This window comes from Scophthalmus maximus, chromosome 2 (genome assembly GCF_022379125.1).
Source record: "Scophthalmus maximus strain ysfricsl-2021 chromosome 2, ASM2237912v1, whole genome shotgun sequence".
Classification (NCBI taxonomy): Eukaryota; Metazoa; Chordata; class Actinopteri; order Pleuronectiformes; family Scophthalmidae; genus Scophthalmus; species Scophthalmus maximus.
This window is the reverse complement of record NC_061516.1, coordinates 27,641,468-27,660,358: the sequence shown is the minus strand read 5'-3', so window position 1 is coordinate 27,660,358 and position 18,891 is coordinate 27,641,468. Positions and strand designations below refer to the sequence as shown.

Below are 18,891 nucleotides of genomic sequence, written 5' to 3'. Positions count from 1 at the left end.
AGTTTATTTTCGTTACTTTCGTTACTTTTAGTTACTTTAGTTACTTTTAGTTACTTTGGTTACTTTTAGTGACTTTAATCACTTTAGTTACTTTTTGTTACTTTTTGTTACTTAAGTTACTTTTTCGGTACTTTAGCTACTTTTAGTTACTTTTGGTTACATTCGTTACTTTTCGTTACTTTTCGTTACTTTTCATTTCTTTTCATTAATTCAGTTTCTTTAGTTACTTGTCGTTACTTTTCTTTACTTAAATGACTTGTTACTTTAGTTTCTTTAGGTACTTTTCATTATTAGTTACTTTTATTTACTTTGCCACTGTTACTTTTCATTTCTTTTCTTTACTTTTCGTTACTTTCGTTACTTTTAGTTACTTTAGTTACTTTTAGTTACTTTAGTTACTTTTAGTGACTTTAATCACTTTAGTTACTTTTCGTTACTTTTTGTTACTTAAGTTACTTTTTCGGTACTTTAGCTACTTTTTAGTTACTTCTGGTTACATTCGTTACTTTTCGTTACTTTTCATTTCTTTTCATTACTTCAGTTTCTTTAGTTACTTGTCGTTAATTTTCTTTACTTAAATGACTTGTTACTTTAGTTTCTTTAGGTACTTTTCGTTATTAGTTACTTTTATTTACTTTGCCACTGTTACTTTTCATTTCTTTTCTTTAGTTTTCATTACTCTGTTACTTTTAGTTACTTTCAGTTACTTTTCGTTACCTTAGTTACTTTTCGTTACTTAGTTTCTTTAGTTACTTTTCGTTACTTTAGTTACTTTTTGTTACTTTAGTTTCTTTTAGTGACTTTAATCACTTTAGTTACTTTTCGTTACTCTTTGTTACTTAAGTTACTTTTCGGTACTTTAGTTACTTTTAGTGACTTTAATCACTTTAGTTACTTTTCGTTACTCTTTGTTACTTAAGTTACTTTTCGGTACTTTTCTTTACTTAAGTTACTTTTCGGTACTTTTCTTTACTTAAATTACTTGTTCCTTTATTTTCTTAAGGTACTTTTCGTTATTAGTTACTTATATTTACTTTGTCACTTTGTTACTTTTCATTTCTTTTCTTTACTTTTCATTCCTGTTACTTTTAGTTACTTTTCGCTACTTTTCGTTACTTTATTTAGTTACTTTCGTTACTTTTAGTTACTTAGTTTCTTTAGTTACTTTTCGTTACTTTAGTTACTTTTAGTGACTTTAATCACTTTAGTTACTTTAGTTTCTTTAGTTACTTTTCGTAACTTTAGTTACTTTTCTTCAATTGCAACTTTTCCAGTCAAACATCTTCATAATGTTTTACCTCCATTAAAAGCATTAATAATGTTTTACTTTCATTACAAACATATTAATACTGTTTTACCTCTATTAAAAACATGCACAATGTTTTACTTTCATTACAAACATATTAATAATGCTTACCTCCATTACAAACATATTAATAATGTTTTTCTTCCATTACAGTAGAATTATTAAAAGTAAAATCGGAGCCACACGATATAAAAGCCCATGTCATGTCATTACTCCTCCGCTGCAGCAGGTGGCGCTGTGCACATCTACCGTCCGCCGATAAACACAAAGGAGGAAGACGCGGGAGGAAACGAAGCAGCAGCAGCAGCAGAAGAAGAAGAAGAAGAAGAAGAAGACGGAGCGGTGCTAACAGTTAGCTTCGTCCGGTTCCGTCGAGGAAAGTTTCTGGTAAAACAAAGTTTTTATCTTCGTTCTCTTCACACAGCGACGTCGTGGTTCGTCTCGTGTGTGTGACGCGGTGTTGAAGTGACGAGAAGCGGGAACGTTTGTGTGACTGAGTCCCCGGTGCTGTTAGCTTCCCTCCGGCGCGAGGTGTTAGCATGTAGCCGTCCGTGCTAACCCCTCAGCTAGTGTCGTAGTCCCGCGCTGCAGCGACGGTTTCTGCTGTTAACAGAGTTTTAATAACGACACGCTCAGTTCATGAAACTGTTCCAGTTGTTGAACATCGTAAAGACTCAGCGGGGAAAGAAAACGACGTCACTTTGTTAGTATCAGCTGTTCGTTAGCCTGCTGCAGTAACCAGCCTCCAGCAGTGAGCTCAGTTCATCACCACGTCGAAGAGTCGAGTCAAATTAAAACATGATAATTCAGCAGCAGTGATCAGTTTTGTTATAAACTCTCAGGATGTTGTTCTGGTTTGAGCAGCTGGTGAATCTGAACTGTCGTCAGACTGTGACGTCATGTGGACAACATGGTGAACTTCTCACATGAATATGATTATTATGAATTATTATAATTATAATATATCAAGGTCGTTCCTGTCTGATCTCCTTGAAAAAACTACATGTTTGAACTTGTATTAAATTCACGGGATCTTATCTCCAAACTCTGTTTTAGAACTTTGTCCTTTTCTTCATGTAAACAGTTGTTTCTGAATGTTTAGTGATCACGTGACGTTTACAGAACCTGAATTGAAGATTCTTTACTTTTCATAAATTGGTGCCTCCACTAGTTTTCACCTCCTGGTGTCGTATTACTACAGTTCTGGCACTTGAACATGTTGTGTGGTCATAAAGATAAATATGTGACTTGGTATGATATTGTGACTGTTTATTTGTCCTGAGGAGAACTATTGAAATCTGCTTGAAACTTGTTTATGTGAAGGTGTTTTACTCTGTAGATACATAGACAAATGTTCCTCGATCGCTCCACATCTCGTTTTGTTGTAATGCTTAAAGTTAAAGTTCCTCCTCCTCTTCCTCCTCCTCCTCCAGAGACGTCTTCCTTCATCCCGTCCGTCTCTCCTCCCTGACTCCGCCCCCCTGTCCCCGCCACCGAGCGCCGCAGGTCCGTCGGGGCGTCCGCTCTCTTCCCGAGTCGCCAACATGCCGGCAGCACTGACAGATTCCAGCCAGATCATCTGTGAGGTCTGGGCGAGCAACGTGGAGGACGAGATGAGGAAGATCCGGCAGATCATCCAGAGCTACAACTTCATCGCCATGGTAACGGTCCCACGGGTTGAAAGGAACTGTATTGAAAAATGTAGATATGGAAGATCGTCGATGTTCTGACGCGTCTCTGTCGATCACCAGGACACGGAGTTCCCCGGCGTGGTGGTCCGGCCGATAGGCGAGTTCCGCAGCACGGTGGACTATCAGTACCAGCTGCTGCGCTGCAACGTGGACCTGCTGAAGATCATCCAACTGGGCCTCACCTTCATGAACGAGGACGGGGACTATCCCCCCGGCACCACCACCTGGCAGTTCAACTTCAAGTTCAACCTCACGTGGGTCCAATGCTCCTCCGACATCAGTCATGTTCATCTTCTACCAATTGGTATCTCTGGGAGCTGTTATCTTGATGAATGAGTCAATGACTGTTTTTACTTCCTGTCCTCCAGAGAAGACATGTACTCGCAGGACTCCATCGACCTGCTGCAGAACTCGGGCCTCCAGTTCAAGAAGCACGAGGAAGAAGGAATCGACACGCTCTATTTCGCCGAGCTGCTCATGACGTCCGGTCTGGTTCTGTGTGAAAACGTCAAGTGGCTCTCGTTCCACAGGTCGGTGCTTTAGGCTCAGTTCCTCCCGCAGGTTGGTGGTTCGATTCCAGCCTCTCTGACTCTTCCTTCCCGCTCTGCTCTGTGTTTTTACAGCGGTTACGACTTTGGATACCTGGTGAAGCTGTTGACGGACGCTCGGCTGCCGGAGGAGGAACACGACTTCTTCCAGATCCTCAACTTGTTCTTCCCGGCGATTTACGACGTCAAGTATCTGATGAAAAGCTGCAAAAACTTAAAGGTTCGTCACGAAGAGCGACGCTGCTCATCACTCTGACACGTGAAGGCACATGACGTGTTGAGACGTGTGTGTGTGTGTGTGTGTGTGTGTGTGTGTGTGTGTGTGTGTGTGTGTGTGTGTGTGTGTGTGTGTGTGTGTGTGTGTGTGTGTGTGTGTGTGTGTGTGTGTGTGTGTGTGTGTGTGTGTGTGTGTGTGTGTGTGTGTGTGTGTGTGTGTGTGTGTGTGTGCGCGCGCAGGGGGGGCTGCAGGAAGTGGCAGACCAGCTGGAGCTGAAGAGGATCGGGCGACAGCACCAGGCGGGATCGGACTCTCTACTCACTGGGATGGCTTTCTTCAGGATGAAAGAGGTGAGAGCATCGTGTTCACTGTTCAACCTGGAACAAAAACCGAATTTATTCTTGTGTGAAAAAGTGAAATGTAGAAAGAAAATGTTTGGTCATAAATTCAACAAAATAAAGTTTCTTTTACAAAACAAGACTTGAAAAAAACCCTAATCAAATATCAGTGATTAGAAAATGAAGATTAAAAACCGTGATAACAAAGTTTCTCTTTGTGGTTGATATAGTATTTTTAATTCTCATGAAGCTGCTCTCACGTGACCACTAGATTGCGACGTGAACCAACCATCTCACTTTGTTTCCTTTAACGTGTAAAACTTTTTTTTTATTTTCCTCCTCAGCTTTTCTTCGAGGACAACATCGACGACGCTAAGTATTGTGGGAGGTTGTACGGACTCGGCTCGGGCTCCACGCAGCCGCAGAACGGGCTCTCGGGCTCGGGGCAGGAGGAGACCAACAACAAGCACTGACCCGTGAGACGACCCGCCTTTTAAAACCCAACCAGCAAATTCTCCCCCCGACCTCCGCCCCCTGAACGAGACTTTTCCCTCCGAGTGAATGAGACATGGACTCGACAGCCACAGTGGATCTTTTTCTTTTAGTCACTTTTACTGAGAATATTCCCAAAATATTGACTTTTAAAACATCATCATCATCATCTTCCTCTTCATCACGGGACCATCATCTGTGTCGCGCTCAGACTCCTCCCCCTCCTCGTTTTGTTTTGGTTCTTTTTAAGTCGGTGCTGGACGACGGGCCTGTAAATTAAAAATGTATAATTTTGATGAGAATAAAAATGTTTTAGCTCTTTTTCCACGTTCAGAACCTTTTCAGAACGTTGCCGCGGCGTTTGGGTTCTGCTCGTTGTTCTGTTCTGTTGTTTTTACATCCCACCTTGTTTTAAACACTTGTATATTAAATTGTTTTGTATTTTCAATGTAAGATTTTTTAGTATTTGATTGTTTTTTTTAAACCACCGCAGCAAAAAACACGAGACAACTTCAAACTTCCACTGAACCCTTTTCTAATTACTGGAAAAGTTGGACGATCTCACACCGAACACGTTAATTATGTAACACTAATCCTAGTCTTTTTTCAAATAACTTTTCCAATTGTAAAGGAGGGATACTCTGATGGACATTTGATAATGCATCAGTAACTTTTAGTTAAGTTCCTTAACTGGAGCTGCAACAGTCTCTCACACATGAGAAAATAAAGATAAATAAATGTAATTTGCAGTTAAAAAAACTTGTTTTAAAAGGAAATCTAATAAAACTGAAAATGCGTCTGAACATGTGATGACAAAACAGAAACAATCCGACTTTCTAATTAGTTTGTCAGTTAATTGATTCATTCAAATTTTCTATCGTTTTTAAAGGGCCCATATTGTCAAAATTTAGATTCCTGACTTTTTTCATAATAAATAAGGTTTCGGATCTAAGTACAGTACACAGACAAATACAGTCTCCATTCAGCGCTCACCGTCATTCTGTATCTGAGCGACCAACAACAAGAACGGTCAGGAAGCTACATCATTGTACAGGATTCATAAGGATATTAATACAAGAGACCAGGACTAACTGAATTATTTTAGATTTGCAAAATAACTATTTTGTAACTGGTGGTGGCCGCGGCTGTGGAGCTGCTGCTGGGGCAGAGGAGGTGGTTGGCCTGTGTGTCACTCAGAAAACAGTCAACCAATCAGAAGAGAGGCTCATAACATTAAGGAGACAGGCCAAAGTTGACCTGTTTCTTTGCAGAGCTCCCTAAAAAGACACAAAACCATTTTGAAATAAAACATATCTTAAGGATCAAACTTCAAATAAAACACAAAGGTGAATGAGATTTTTTTTTATGCGATTGTAAACATGTCGTCTGTTTGTGACATTGTAACGTCAGCTGACTTTTGATTATTGATCAGTAACTTTTAGTTGATTTCTTCCTGTAAATGTGGAAAAAGAAGCTGCAACATTCTCACGTGTGAGGAGCTAAAAGCACAAATAAATATATTTGCAGTTAAAAAAAACTCAGACATTTGATGCGTTTTAAAGGAAATATATTTTTTCAAATATCAAAACTGAAAATGCATCTGAACATCTTAAAAAAAAAAAAGCAAGGATGAAACAAATTAAACCGTCTTTATAATTCGTCTGTCCAGAACATTTAGGACCATAAAAAAAAAATTCCAACAAACTCATGTATCAGTTCAGACAGAGCAGTTCAACGAACCAGCTGGAATCTTGCCTAGCAACAGATGACATCACTCCACTTGTCCCGGCTGTCGACCTCCGGACATAGAATCAAACGGACTCAGATTCTGTGTCATCTTTGTAATTACATAATAATTTTATTGAACAAACTGAACAGTGACGATCTTCTTCTTCTTCGGTCCGGGACGGAGACTCAGGTGTCGGGACTCAGGAACCGCCGAGCGACCTTCAGGACCCACGGACCGGACCCGTGTCGGAGCAGCAGATCTCTGGCGTCGCGTCGCAGCGACTCGGAAACGGACGACGCCAACGCCGACTCCCCGAGATGCAGCAGGACCAGGCAGCACTCGAGCACATCTGGACGAGGAAACATCTGGGAGAGAAGAGAGGGAGTCAGAGGGTCCAGTTCTGAAAGACTCAGAGAGGGAACGTCTCGTGAACTGTACCTTCATGTACTGTACATGACGTTACGTGCACTGTACCTTCATGGTGTCTGGCAGGTCGAGCAGCTGTTTCTGGAGGTCGGACATGTTGACGGACAGAGAGAGGAGGGTCTCCTGGTCATCAGGCCTGAAGGAGCCCTCAAACACGATCAACAGACGTCAGATCAACAGACACGATCGACAGACACGTTCACGTATATTAATCTGAATATTCCAGATCTTCAAACCTTAAGATCACAAAATGAATCTGTCATCAGTAACCAAGTTCTCACCGTTTCCCAGCGTCAGCTGACGACTCCCCCTCCCCGGTGAAGGACGTCTGCTCGGTCGCGTCGGCCAGTTCCTCCCCAGACTCGGGCTCCGCCCCTTGGGTTTGGCCGTGCAGTGTCACCATGGCGGTGAGCCGCTCTTGGATCTCTCTCACCGCCCTCTGCTTCGCCTGACAGGCGGCGTAACGCTCGGACAGAAGCAGCGACGCGTCGAAGTCCAGGGCGTCCGACCTCCGGACGCTCTCACCTGACTCTGACGACCCTCCGTTCTGGACCGGCTGGTCCTCCACCTCGTCTGCGGCTGCCGGGACCATGATTCCGTTCTGGACCGTGAGCCCGTTCTGGACCGTGAGCCCGTTCTGGACCGTGAGCCCGTTCTGGACCGGCCGGTCTCCGGCGTCGTTCCTCCACCAGCGCTCATACAGACGGTGATACGAGACGAACGCCTGCAGACTGTCCGCCGCAGCCTGATCCTCTTCCTCAGTGAGACGAAGAGTTTTGGGACGTTTCCTGGAACAAACGACGACGTCACCTGATGAACCAGAGAGGAGGGGAGGAGACTTAAACATGACTCAGGATTATTGATTATGCTCCGGTTCAACGGAACCCATCAGAAAAGATGTATAAATAGGAAAACATCAAATCCCAGTGAGAGGAAATCAAATGAGGGAAATTTCATAAGGAAGAAGTTTAAAAATAACGTTGTGACTTTTGCGGTTAATGTGAGAACACGTGATCCAGAAAACAGATCAATCGATCAGACGGAGTTATTGATTGGGCCGACGGACAGTTATTGATGAGTTGTACCGTCGGGGAACAGCAGCCTGCAGAGTTCTGCAGACACACTCAGGAGTCCGGCGTCTCTGAGCCAGGCCACCGCTCGCCACAGTCCCGTCACCATCTGACCGTCATCGTCCAGTAACCAGCTCAGCACCGAGCGGGTCAGGTGGAGAGACGAGTACATCAGAACCTGAGGAGGAGGAGAGAGAGGGTTGGAGTCCTGAAGAGGTCAGAGGTCAGAGGTCAGGAGACACGTCAGTGGTCGGAGGACCATACCTGTCTGACAGGGACGTTGGTGCTCGGCGCCGGGACCTCCACGGACTTCAGCTCCTGCAGCAGAGCAGCGGCTGCGCGGCGTCCGGTCGACGAGTCCGAGACGCCGAACTGCTCCTCCCACACGTCTCTCACCCGGTCCTGGACCGTGAGACCCGGCGACGCCCACGAGTGACCGGAGTAGCTGCCACCGGGGGGCGGAGCCGCGACTCTGCCGTCGCTCAGCATCACAGTCAGAAGCTCGGTGACGCACAGGTGCAGCCGGTGGACCTGCCCATCAATAATCAATAATCAATACTCACAACATGAACATGTAACATGAGTTTCCATGTGGGTGCCACTGACCAGCAGGTCGTCCTGCGAGCTCAGAACCTCCTGCGCTCCGACCCAGTTCTGGGCGGCCGCCAGGTCTTTGGCACATCTCAGTGCCAGCGACTGAGCCAGAGCATCTTCGCCACAGATCCGCGCCACGCCGGACGCCGTCCGCAGCGAGGGGGCGTCGCTCTTTCTGGCGATGACTTTGGCCGCGTCGAAACTGGCGCCGGCGGCCAAGTGACTGACAGACGAGAGAGACGACCAGAGAGAGACTATGGGTTCACGTGAAGAGATTTAAATTAATATGAAACAATAAAGACACAGATCTGAGAATCGTACCATTTGGCAGCGGAGGAGAAATGTCCGTCCTTCTCCAGCACCGCTGCCCAACAGCTGTACAACTCCTTCAGGACGGGTTCGTCCGCCGGCAGCCGGGCCTTCGCCAGCGCTATGGCCTCCCTGACACACACACACACACACACACACACACACACACACACACACACACACACACACACACACACACACACACACACACACACACACACACACACACACACACACACACACACACACACACACACACACACACACACACACACGTCAGCAGAGGAACCCGTGTCCAGTAGTAGTCGTGTGTAGTTGTGTGATGTTGTGTAGTTGTGTGAAGTTGTGTAGTTGTTGTTGAACCTGTAGAGTTTGTGCGAGCGTAGCAGCTCCACGGCCTCGTACAGTCTGTTGAGTGACAGCAGGTGAGACGCTGCCTTCAGGTACTGCTCCTGATGACACAGCTGTTGCACGAACGCCTCCACGGTCCGACTCCACACCTGGAACCCGGCTGCAGGAAGAGAACTCACATGTCAGAGGATCAGCTGGTGTCACGTGACAAAGTGTTTCAACAACAAGAAAAGAAGAAACTGAGAATCCAGTTCAGAATATGATAAAAACCAAAAAATTATCAAATCAGAAACTCAGGATGATTCATTAAAAAATATCTTTTAGGTAATTCTGACATTTTTGCTTTTATAATCCTTATGTTGTTATATTATATTATACATATATAATATTTAGACCAGATAATTATTCATGAAATGTGAGGCGATGTTCTGTCTGATCTGGGCTCATGAGGTTCATGATGTTCTCAGTAACTGACCCATGGGGGCGATGGAGAGCAGGTGGTCGCTCAGCTCTCCTCGCTCCGTGGCGAGCTGCAGCGCCCCCTGCAGGTCGCCGCTCCACAGCCGCAGGTACACCACACAGTCGTAGTGACCCGCCTCCACGTGGGCCTCCTCTGAGGACACACACACACACACACACACACACACACACACACACACACACACACACACACACACACACACACACACACACACACACACACACACACACACACACACACACACACACTTAAATCAGGCCATCGAAGGTTTTCAGGTTTTAATTAACTTGTGAAACTATTAATGCTCAAATGAATTGTGTTTACACACACACCTTCGGACTCGAACATTCGGTGCAGCGCCGCTCTGTCATGGAAGAGGCCGAGGTGGATGTGCTCTCCCTGTCCCGGGACACAGCCTGCAGGGGGCACTGTAACACAAACACAAGTTCAACCGGACGCAATCCTGAAACATATATTAGTATTTATCTGGATTCACATGTATATATGTATATATGTATATATCTGTGTCGTACCGTCGTGGTGATGGACAGAAGCCAGAGTGACACAGTCCTGCAGCAGCTCGTCTTTGGGCCGATGGTCCATGGACGACATGAGGGGCAACATAGAGCGAGGCTTCTTCTTCTTCAGGAGGTTCATGTCTGACACACACACACACACAGTTACGCGCGCACACACACAGTTGCGCACACACACACACACACACACACACACACACACACACACACACACACACACACACACACACACACACACACACACACACACACACACACACACACACACACACACACACACACACACACACACACACACACACACACACACAATCTCTCACCTGGTTTTTCTTTGCTCTTCCCAGCAGCAGACCATTTTCTTTGCGTCTCAACAGCAGCTGACAAACAAAACGTCAGAATAAATGTGACGTTTTTAAAAGTTCCCTCTCCTGCAGCTGTCACTTCCTGTTCCTGTTACCTGCTGGAGGCAGCGAACTGCTGGTGGAGCTGACGTCATCATCGTCTTCAGCCGACAGCTCCATCACTGTCAGCGTCTTCACTCCTCCTGCCAGCGACTCCCCATTCAACTCCGACGCTCCTCCTGCTCCTCCTGCTCCTCCTCCTCCTTCTCCTCCTCCGTCCCCTGATGGCTTTTTGTTCTTCCTCTTCTGCTTGGGATTGGTCTTCATCTTTTCCTTCAGCTTCACCATCTTCTTCCCTGAGAGGAAACCATGGCATCAGGAGCATTTGTTGATTAAACACAAAAGTTTTAACCTGGTTGTGAGGGTTGGAGGATGTGCGGTGTCAGCGTTTATGTTTGTTGATATGAAAACTTATTTGACAGAATTCATGTTTATATTTTACGTCAAAAAAATAATGTTTGTATTTGTTTTTCCTTTTTATTTATAGTATTTTAAAATAAAAATGGTTCAATTGTAAAATATCATGACTCAACTACATTTATTTGTCATAAAGGTTTGATGCTGTATATATATATATATATATATATATATATATATATATATATATATATATATATATATATATATATATATATATATCATGTTCACCTTTGGGCGGCTTGGTGAACTCTTGTTTGGAGACCCTCCACTCCTGCACGGTGAAGTCCTTCCCTCCCGTCCAGATGACGTCGGGGTCGACAGGCGACCAGTCCACACAGAGCAGGTAACCATGGTGACCGCGGTAGTTGGCGACGGCTTCCTCCTGCAGGACGTCCCACACCTGAGCAGAGGAGAAACATCTTTACGTTCGTTCAAATTAATTAAACTTAAATTATCCTCGTGCTTTCATCGGCCCCAGGCGTCGGCCTGGTACTGACCTGGGCCGTGCCGTCGTAGGAGGTGGTGACCAGCCGGCCCTCGTGGTGCGGACTCCAGGCCATGTCAGTGATTTTGTCCGTGTGACCACACAGCCGGCGATACGGCTCCGTCAGCACCACGGAACTTCTTGGAGGATCCTCTGCTCCGGAGAGGAACAAGAACTGATACGTTAAATCACAGAGGAACACGAGTGTGTGAGGTCTGTGAGATCAGGGAGGACGGACTGAGTAACACACCTATGATGGAGCGCAGGTCGTGCACATAGACGACGGCGTTGCAGGAGCCCGAGGCCAGGAGGCCGTGCAGTGAGGAGCCGAGGTCGTGGTGCCACCGCAGCGTGTTGATGATCTTGTGATGCTGCTGGATGCTGCAGAGCAGCAGGAGAGTGGGAGCCTGGTAGACGTCAATGCACCTGCAGCATGGACAACGGGAACACCAGGAAATATTAATTTAAAGAGAGTGTGACCCAGATAACAGAGTCTGTCATTGGACGGTCACCGGTCTGTCATAAGAAAAGGTCGGGTCACTCACCCGTCCTCGTTGCCGATGGCGACCACTTTCCCGTCCGGCTTCCAGCTGAGGTCGGTGTGCGGAGACAACTTGTGCTGTTGTTGGGACGCAGAGATCAACTTCACAAACCTTTTCCAAACACATTCAACAACACAACTGTCAGAGCCCGGAGACGACTGACGCTCGGACACCGAGGAGCCATGTCGTTGAATTGAACATCTGAAACATGCTGTGATTTAGCTCCTCCCACCTGGATGTTGTTGGTGTCTCTGATCAGCTGGTCAATATCCATCGCCTCTCCGCTCAGATGCGACGGGTCATGCTGCAGGATTACACCTTCGCCGGCGCAGCTGTACAGACTGTAGGACGACTTTCCTTCTGCTGCACCTGAACGTCACACAGATTATACATGATGACAAAACAGACCTGGTTCAGCTGTGACCTCATACCAGATGATTGTTTTACATATGTGCATATATCGAGTCCCTGCGTCTCCAGAGTCTGGAGTGAGGTGGTTTATTACAAACGTTTTTCTTTCCGCTGACTCGTTGCTTTTGTGTTTTGTGTTTTTCTGGGTCAGAGCACTCAGAGTTCATTAGGAACTTACCAAACGACATGGGGGGAACCGGGGGTCCCCAGGCCAACGTGTACACAGTTTTCCGGTGATAGGAGCTGGAGATCTGCGGAGGCCTGTGAGGGGAGGGAGCAAAACAAACGACCGGACAGGAATTGAGGAACTGAGGAAACTCGAGGGACGAGATGGATCCACGAGACGCACAACACTTTGACCTCGTGACTTTCACCAAACTTAAAGTCAAACTAAAGTCTAAAGAAAATAACGACAGAGATTAGAAACCCACAGAGGTGAAACTCAGATGGACGATGTCGGTGGAACGATGAATCTTACTTGTTGGAGAAGACACTGTAGATTCCAACTTTCCCGTCGTCCGTTCCAAAAGACAAAGATCCTTCTCTCTCCGGGTGCCAGGCGAGCTGCAGGGAATCAAACGTTCCTCAGTGCGTCTCATCGCAAGAGCTTCTCTCTGAACGCAGCCTGATATCTGATATATCTGATATCTGACACTAACCAGTTTTAGATAATGTCAGTTTAGGTAATGTCATAAATGTCAGTTTCCTCCTTGATTACAGTTAAGAAAACTTCCAGACCAAAGATAATTAGAAAATGCTTTGTAATTTTTCAAAACGTTATCGTCTTACCGCCGTGACCTTGGACTTGATGCCCTGCCAGAAGGACCGGGCATCGTACTGATTCTGGGTGGTCAGCGTGTTCCACACCCGGATCATGTTGTCGCCGACGCCCAGCGCCAGACACCCGGTGCCCACGGGGGAGAAGGTGAGGGCATAGGCGAAGCCGCCCAGCGTGGGCAGAGTCCAGCAGCAGTCCAGAGAGTCCAGGTCCCAGCATTTGATCTGGAGGACAGAAGACTGGAGTCAGACGGGTCTCAGTGAACATTCACCACCACTGAGCTAAACGCTCCCCTGACTTCCTCTGACTGAGCAATTTCATCATCCAGGATGAACGTGAACAAGCAGACTCGCCTCTCGGTCCATGGATGTGCTGACGAGGAGCTCCCGGTCGTCCTGCAGCTGGACGAAGCTCATGTTGAAGACGATCCTGCTGTGGTTCTGACCCTCGGACGACGTCCCCAGCAGAGTCCACTTCTGTTTCCCCGACCGGGCCAGGTCCCACAGCACCAGCTCACCACTGAGGACGACATAACATCACTTCAACTTCAGTAACGTCCCAAAGACAAAACATTACTGTCACGATCACAAACATGACAAATAAAGGAAGTCAAAAATCTTCAGATCCACAGGTGAGATCTTTCTTTCCACCACAGAGTCTGAGATCATCAGCTGTTTGTACCTGAAGCAGCTGGACACCAGTTGAGTCGGTCGACCCTTCGGCCACAGAACATTGAGCCAGATTCTCTCTTTGACCCCGGGGTCGACGGCCGAGCCTCTTCTCTTCAGGAACGGCATTTTCAGAGTCATCACACCTGCGAGCAGTTGATTGAACAGGACGTGAGCAGTGTGATTCTGAGAATCCTCCGACTTCTGACTGTACAGCAACGATAATCAACAAGTGAATCTAATTAACTTCTGAATCTCTCACCTTTGCCCCTCGCTGTGCTCCAGATCCTCACGGTCTGGTCTTTGCTCCCGGAGGCCAGATAACCGCCCGTCTCCTGCACAGACGCTGCTGCAGACGCTGCTGGAGACACTCCGTCAGCTGCTGTGGGAGTTAAACAAGTCTACAGTCATGCTGGGGGGAGAAACATCTAGTGACTAAACGTGGGACTGGTGCTTTGACAAACCGTCAGTGTCCTCAGGTCGGCTGTAGAGGGCGTCCTCGCGGGGAAGTGGCGCCCACGCCAGTGAGTGGATCTCGTTATCGTGTCCGCGGAGACGCTGCATCACCTCGCCTTTCTTACTCACGTCCATCAGCACAATCATCCCATCCTTGTACCTGAACGATGCAGAAAATATCTTTTTTCTTAATTCTTTCTTCCTATTTGGTCGTATTCGTGTTTTCTCTGTACAGCGGCGTCGTCTTACCCGACGGCCACAACCTTCCAGGTGTGCGGGGAGCAGCTGAGGCAGAAGATGGTTCTGGGCTCGGGGAAGAAGCTCGCAGTGTCTCCGGTGTGGAACCAGTGACAGACCACGACGCCCTTCTCGTCCCCCGACACAACCAGGTTCTTGTCCACTGGGGACCAGTGCACCGCCGAGACGGGGTTCTGAGGACAGAACAGGTACAATGATGTTTACATCCGAGTCACAAGAACCAGGGTGAGTGACAGTGTCTGAACAGAGTGTAAAGCAGCCTGCAGGGGCGGGACGGGACGGAAGTGGTCGACACCCACCTGATGAGCTGCATGCTCCCTCAGGAGAGTCTTGTTGTTCGAGTCCCAGAAGCGAAGGATCCCGTCGCTGGAGGCGCTGACGCAGAGGTGACTCTGACCGGCATGCTGACAGAATGAGAAGCTCGACACCAGCTCCCTCTGGCCTGAGAGCTCACCTGAACAGAACCAGAGGGTCAGAGGGTTAGTGACATCACGAGGCACAGACAGGAAGACGGAGGGGGAAGTCCCTGATGCCCCTGACCTCCCTGATGTCCCCTGACACACCTGATGACCCTGACCCCCTCTGACCCCCGACTCCCTGTGACTCCCTGACTCCCTCTGACCCCCTGACTCCCTGACTCCCTCTGACTCCCTCTGACTCCCTGACTCCATCTGACCACCGACTCCCTGTGACTCCCTGACTCCCTCTGACCCCCCTGACATCCCTGATGCCCTCTGACCCCCCTGACTCCCTCTGACCCCCCTGACATCCCTGATGCCCTCTGACCCCCCTGACTCCCTCTGACCCCCCTGACATCCCTGATGCCCTCTGACCCCCCTGACTCCCTCTGACCCCCCTGACATCCCTGATGCTCTCTGACCCCCCTGATGCCCTCTGACCCCCCTGATGCCCCTGCAGAGTCAAATGGTGACTGAAGAACCGGAACTGGATTTACGACGTTTAATTCGTTTTTCTGTCTTCCGCTCCGTCGCGTCGCGTGGGACTCACCGACCACCCTGCAGGACGTCGCGGACACGTCGACCAGGTAGATGATGTTCTTGGCTCCGACTCCCAGTAACCCGTCTCTGTTGACGTCACTGCAGCGGGAGCAGTACCAGTTGGGCGAGGCGGGGAGCGACCGCTCGGTCATGGCGCCGCCGACCGATCACGAACTCTATTGATATTTAATAGTTGTCTTTGATGAAGTCTATTAAACCGAACGTCACATGTCGCAGCTACAACGCTGTCTGCCGTACGGTCGGCGTCGTGTCGTAAATCTAGCCTGGTGCCGGCTACGGGATCCCGCTTGAGTCAAACCACGCCGAGTTTGCTTTTAAAATTTTTTTTAATTACAACTTTTTAATAAAACTAACTAGATGTAGTTGAACTTCATACGTCACATAAGCTGTGAAGACTATAAACTACAAAACAAACTTCGCGGTTAGTGCCGGTTAACGCTGTAAACATCACGAACGTAAAGCGAACACGACAGTGTCGTGAAGATTCCAACATGGCGACTGCAATGACAGGACGCGGTGAGAGAAATGAGGCTGAATTCACCACTGAATTACCGTGAATACGTCATTAATCACGTCAGCTGATGATATGTTAACGGTCGTGTTTGTTCACAGGTGTCGCTCTCATCAGGAACATGTCCGCTGTGTTTCACTGGAGGTAAGAACGACACGGATAACAGCAGAGCGTCGTAGCAGCTAGCAGCTAGCAGCAGCAGCTAGCAGCAGCAGCTAGCAGCTAGCAGCAGCAGCTAGCAGCAGCAGCTAGCAGCTAGCAGCAGCAGCTAGCATCTCTGTCACTGCAGAAGGACGAATCAACAGCTGATGTAGCTGCTCAGATGATCAACGTGTTACTTTACTGTTATCTTTGTATGATACCAACGACTGTGTCCATGGCAACGACAGTGGTGCGATGTTTAAAAACAGGAAGTGTCTGTGTTGGGGGGGCTGACATTAGTTTATCTGAGAGGATGAATCTTTTTAAAATCAAAAACCTAAATCACGGTGCTGGAGTTGTTGTGGATGTAGGATTAGCTTGTCACAGAGGAACCAGATAATCTGTCAAACACAGTTTCAGATTTGTGAAAGCATTGACTGTGTTTGTGAAAGTGGGGTGATTTTAACATCTAGATCACATTGTGCCAGGTCCTAAATGTAAAGCTGCAACTAATGATTGTTTTCATTATCCATCAACCGATTAGATGTTTGGTTCATAAAATCGAGTTTCCCCAGAACCTCGACATGATGTTTTGTTTTGTCCACACACCACAGATCTTCAGTTCACTGTCACAGAGGAGCAAAGAACTTATTCATATGTAAGAAGCTGAAATCATAGATTTGGACTTTTCTGTCAAAAAAACTACTTGAACCGATAAATCGATTATCAAAAAAGTTGTTGATTACTGATCGATTAACTGTTGCTTCTCTACACTTGATGAACATGTTGAAACGCAGAGGAAACACAAAGAGCTGCAGCGCCTCCCTCAGGACACAACTCAGAATACACACTGAGCAGGCTGACGTGGTCGCTTCTCTTTTTGTTTCCTGTTCGTCAGTTGGGGTAAAGTCCATCATGACTTGTGGAGGATCTTAGTTTCTCTCTGTCCTCCTCACATCTGTCTCCAGACTGCAGGTCCGTCCTCAGCAGCTCTCGTGTCTCCACACCAGCGCCTCCCTGGAATCTAAAGAGTGGGAGAAGAAGAACAAGAAGGTGTTTCCTCCTCAGCTGCCGGACGAGCCTCGCAGACCCGCAGTGAGTCTTTCTGCCTGTTGTTAATCAGTTCGTCAGTGCATCAAAGTTCTGGATGTATATCATATGTTGTACAGTTCATAAGCTGATGGATCATATCTGTGTGTGTGTGTGTGTGTGTGTGTGTGTGTGTGAAACAGGAGGTCCACCACAGCAGGAGGCAGATCAAGTACAGCAAAGACAAGATGTGGTACCTGGCAAAGATGGTGAGACCCTCAGTGTAGTACAGTGTCTTTCCACTGTACTTATTCTGTTCACTCGCAGTCCAAGCAGCTGAGCAGAAAACATTTGTCTCGTCGTCGTCATCTCACCGTTTGTTCCCTCCACAGATCCGAGGGATGAGTGTGGACGAGGCCGTCGCCCAGCTGGAGTTCAACGACAAGAAAGGGGCGAGGATCATGAAAGAGGTTCGCAGCAGTGGAGTCATAAAGGAATTATTCTTATGAATGTATGAATATGGATCTCACAGCTCTCCGTGCGTCTGCTGCAGGTTATTCTTGAGGCGCAGGAGATGGCAGTGAAGCATCACAACGTTGAGTACAAATCCAACCTGTATGTCGGTGAGTGTCTGTAGCTCTATATAGATATATATTTTTATAAATATAGATGTTCTTAAAGCAGTAGGTTTCTCTGGAGTTCAGCTGCAGACAAACTTGTGCAGTGACTCACGTTGTGACAGTAATTACAGGTAAAACCCAGAGTCGCCTCCATCTTTGTTGTTCTGACACCATCCTCCCTCACCCTGCAGCGGAGTCGTACTCGGGCAAGGGGACGTACCTGAAGCGGATCCGGTACCATGGCCGCGGGATGTTCGGCATCATGGACAAAGTTAACTGCCACTACTTCGTCAAGCTGGTGGAGGGTTCGCCTCCGAAGACGGAGGAGAGGACGAGCCTGGACCATGCCAAAGAGTACGTCCAGCACCTGAAGAACAGAACCATCATCCACAGTCTGTAGTGTGTGTGTGTGTGTGTGTGTGTGTGTGTGTGTGTGTGTGTGTGTGTGTGTGTGTGTGTGTGTGTGTGTGTGTGTGTGTGTGTGTGTGTGTGTGTGTGTGTGTGTGTGTGTGTGTGTGTGTGTGACATTTGTAAATAAATAAATGATTGACCTGATGATGTTGTCTTCTAGCGTTTATATTTTTGTCTTATATTTTACTGTAACACAGACTGCAGTTTCATGTAGAACCACGAAGACGAGTCAGACAAACGTCAGATAATAAATGTGGAAGCGATTATAAACAAAATTACTTTATTCTTTTCTGTTTGAGCCACTGAGAAGCATCAGCTGCAGATGTTAAGATAAAATTTCTCAAACATGAATTAATCAACATGTACTTTAAGGATCTTTCTTTAATATTTCTGTACATTGTGTTTTCTGACGGTCGGAGCGTCTCGTGTTGTCGAGGTCCGGCGCGTTCCGTCTGCTGTTCAGCTTCTGTCTGGTGTGAGTGATCTCTGGTGTTTATCTGTCGTCACTTCTGCAGTATTTTCATAAAAAATTGATCTGCTGACCTCAGTCTCCACAAACACGTGACCTCAGTCTGAGACTGGAGGCGACTCGCTCCCTCAGCAACAAGCAGCAGCGACAGGCTTCATCCTCCTGGTTCCCATATCCCACCTCCC

At 47.2% G+C, this 18,891-nt stretch overlaps 3 protein-coding genes across 5 annotated transcripts; 2 read left to right on the top strand and 1 right to left on the bottom strand.

Moving 5' to 3' along the window:
• Positions 1-1,549: 1,549 nt before the first annotated feature.
• Positions 1,550-5,045, top strand: cnot8 (CCR4-NOT transcription complex, subunit 8). Its single transcript, XM_035624645.2, has 7 exons — positions 1,550-1,693; positions 2,740-2,967; positions 3,058-3,251; positions 3,366-3,527; positions 3,621-3,765; positions 4,002-4,112; positions 4,445-5,045. Exons 2-7 carry the CDS (start codon positions 2,851-2,853, stop codon positions 4,571-4,573), a joined length of 858 nt encoding a protein of 285 aa, XP_035480538.1. The 5' UTR covers positions 1,550-1,693; positions 2,740-2,850; the 3' UTR covers positions 4,574-5,045.
• Positions 5,046-6,142: 1,097 nt separating this feature from the next.
• On the bottom strand, positions 6,143-15,811 carry gemin5 (gem (nuclear organelle) associated protein 5). Of its 3 annotated transcripts, XM_047329285.1 has the most exons (29): positions 15,515-15,811; positions 14,806-14,960; positions 14,498-14,679; positions 14,257-14,408; positions 14,055-14,174; positions 13,806-13,938; positions 13,478-13,643; positions 13,136-13,348; positions 12,825-12,910; positions 12,525-12,607; positions 12,168-12,304; positions 11,939-12,012; positions 11,644-11,819; positions 11,407-11,546; positions 11,138-11,309; positions 10,546-10,785; positions 10,409-10,465; positions 10,086-10,211; positions 9,885-9,980; positions 9,547-9,684; positions 9,084-9,231; positions 8,733-8,852; positions 8,424-8,634; positions 8,082-8,348; positions 7,833-7,995; positions 7,411-7,557; positions 7,029-7,374; positions 6,796-6,883; positions 6,143-6,686 (listed from the first exon to the last, which is right to left on the bottom strand). In XM_047329285.1, exons 1-29 carry the CDS (start codon positions 15,654-15,656, stop codon positions 6,507-6,509), a joined length of 4,458 nt encoding a protein of 1,485 aa, XP_047185241.1. In that variant the 5' UTR covers positions 15,657-15,811; the 3' UTR covers positions 6,143-6,506. The 3 variants fall into 3 exon arrangements, with proteins under 3 accessions (XP_047185241.1, XP_035480534.2, XP_047185240.1); XM_035624641.2 differs by having other exon boundaries at positions 7,029-7,557; XM_047329284.1 differs by having other exon boundaries at positions 7,029-7,557; positions 14,055-14,171.
• A 121-nt stretch (positions 15,812-15,932) lies between these two features.
• On the top strand, positions 15,933-18,512 carry mrpl22 (mitochondrial ribosomal protein L22). The gene is made up of 7 exons (XM_035624647.2): positions 15,933-16,041; positions 16,138-16,180; positions 17,146-17,272; positions 17,410-17,475; positions 17,599-17,676; positions 17,760-17,829; positions 18,018-18,512. Exons 1-7 carry the CDS (start codon positions 16,017-16,019, stop codon positions 18,224-18,226), a joined length of 618 nt encoding a protein of 205 aa, XP_035480540.1. The 5' UTR covers positions 15,933-16,016; the 3' UTR covers positions 18,227-18,512.
• Positions 18,513-18,891: the final 379 nt, after the last annotated feature.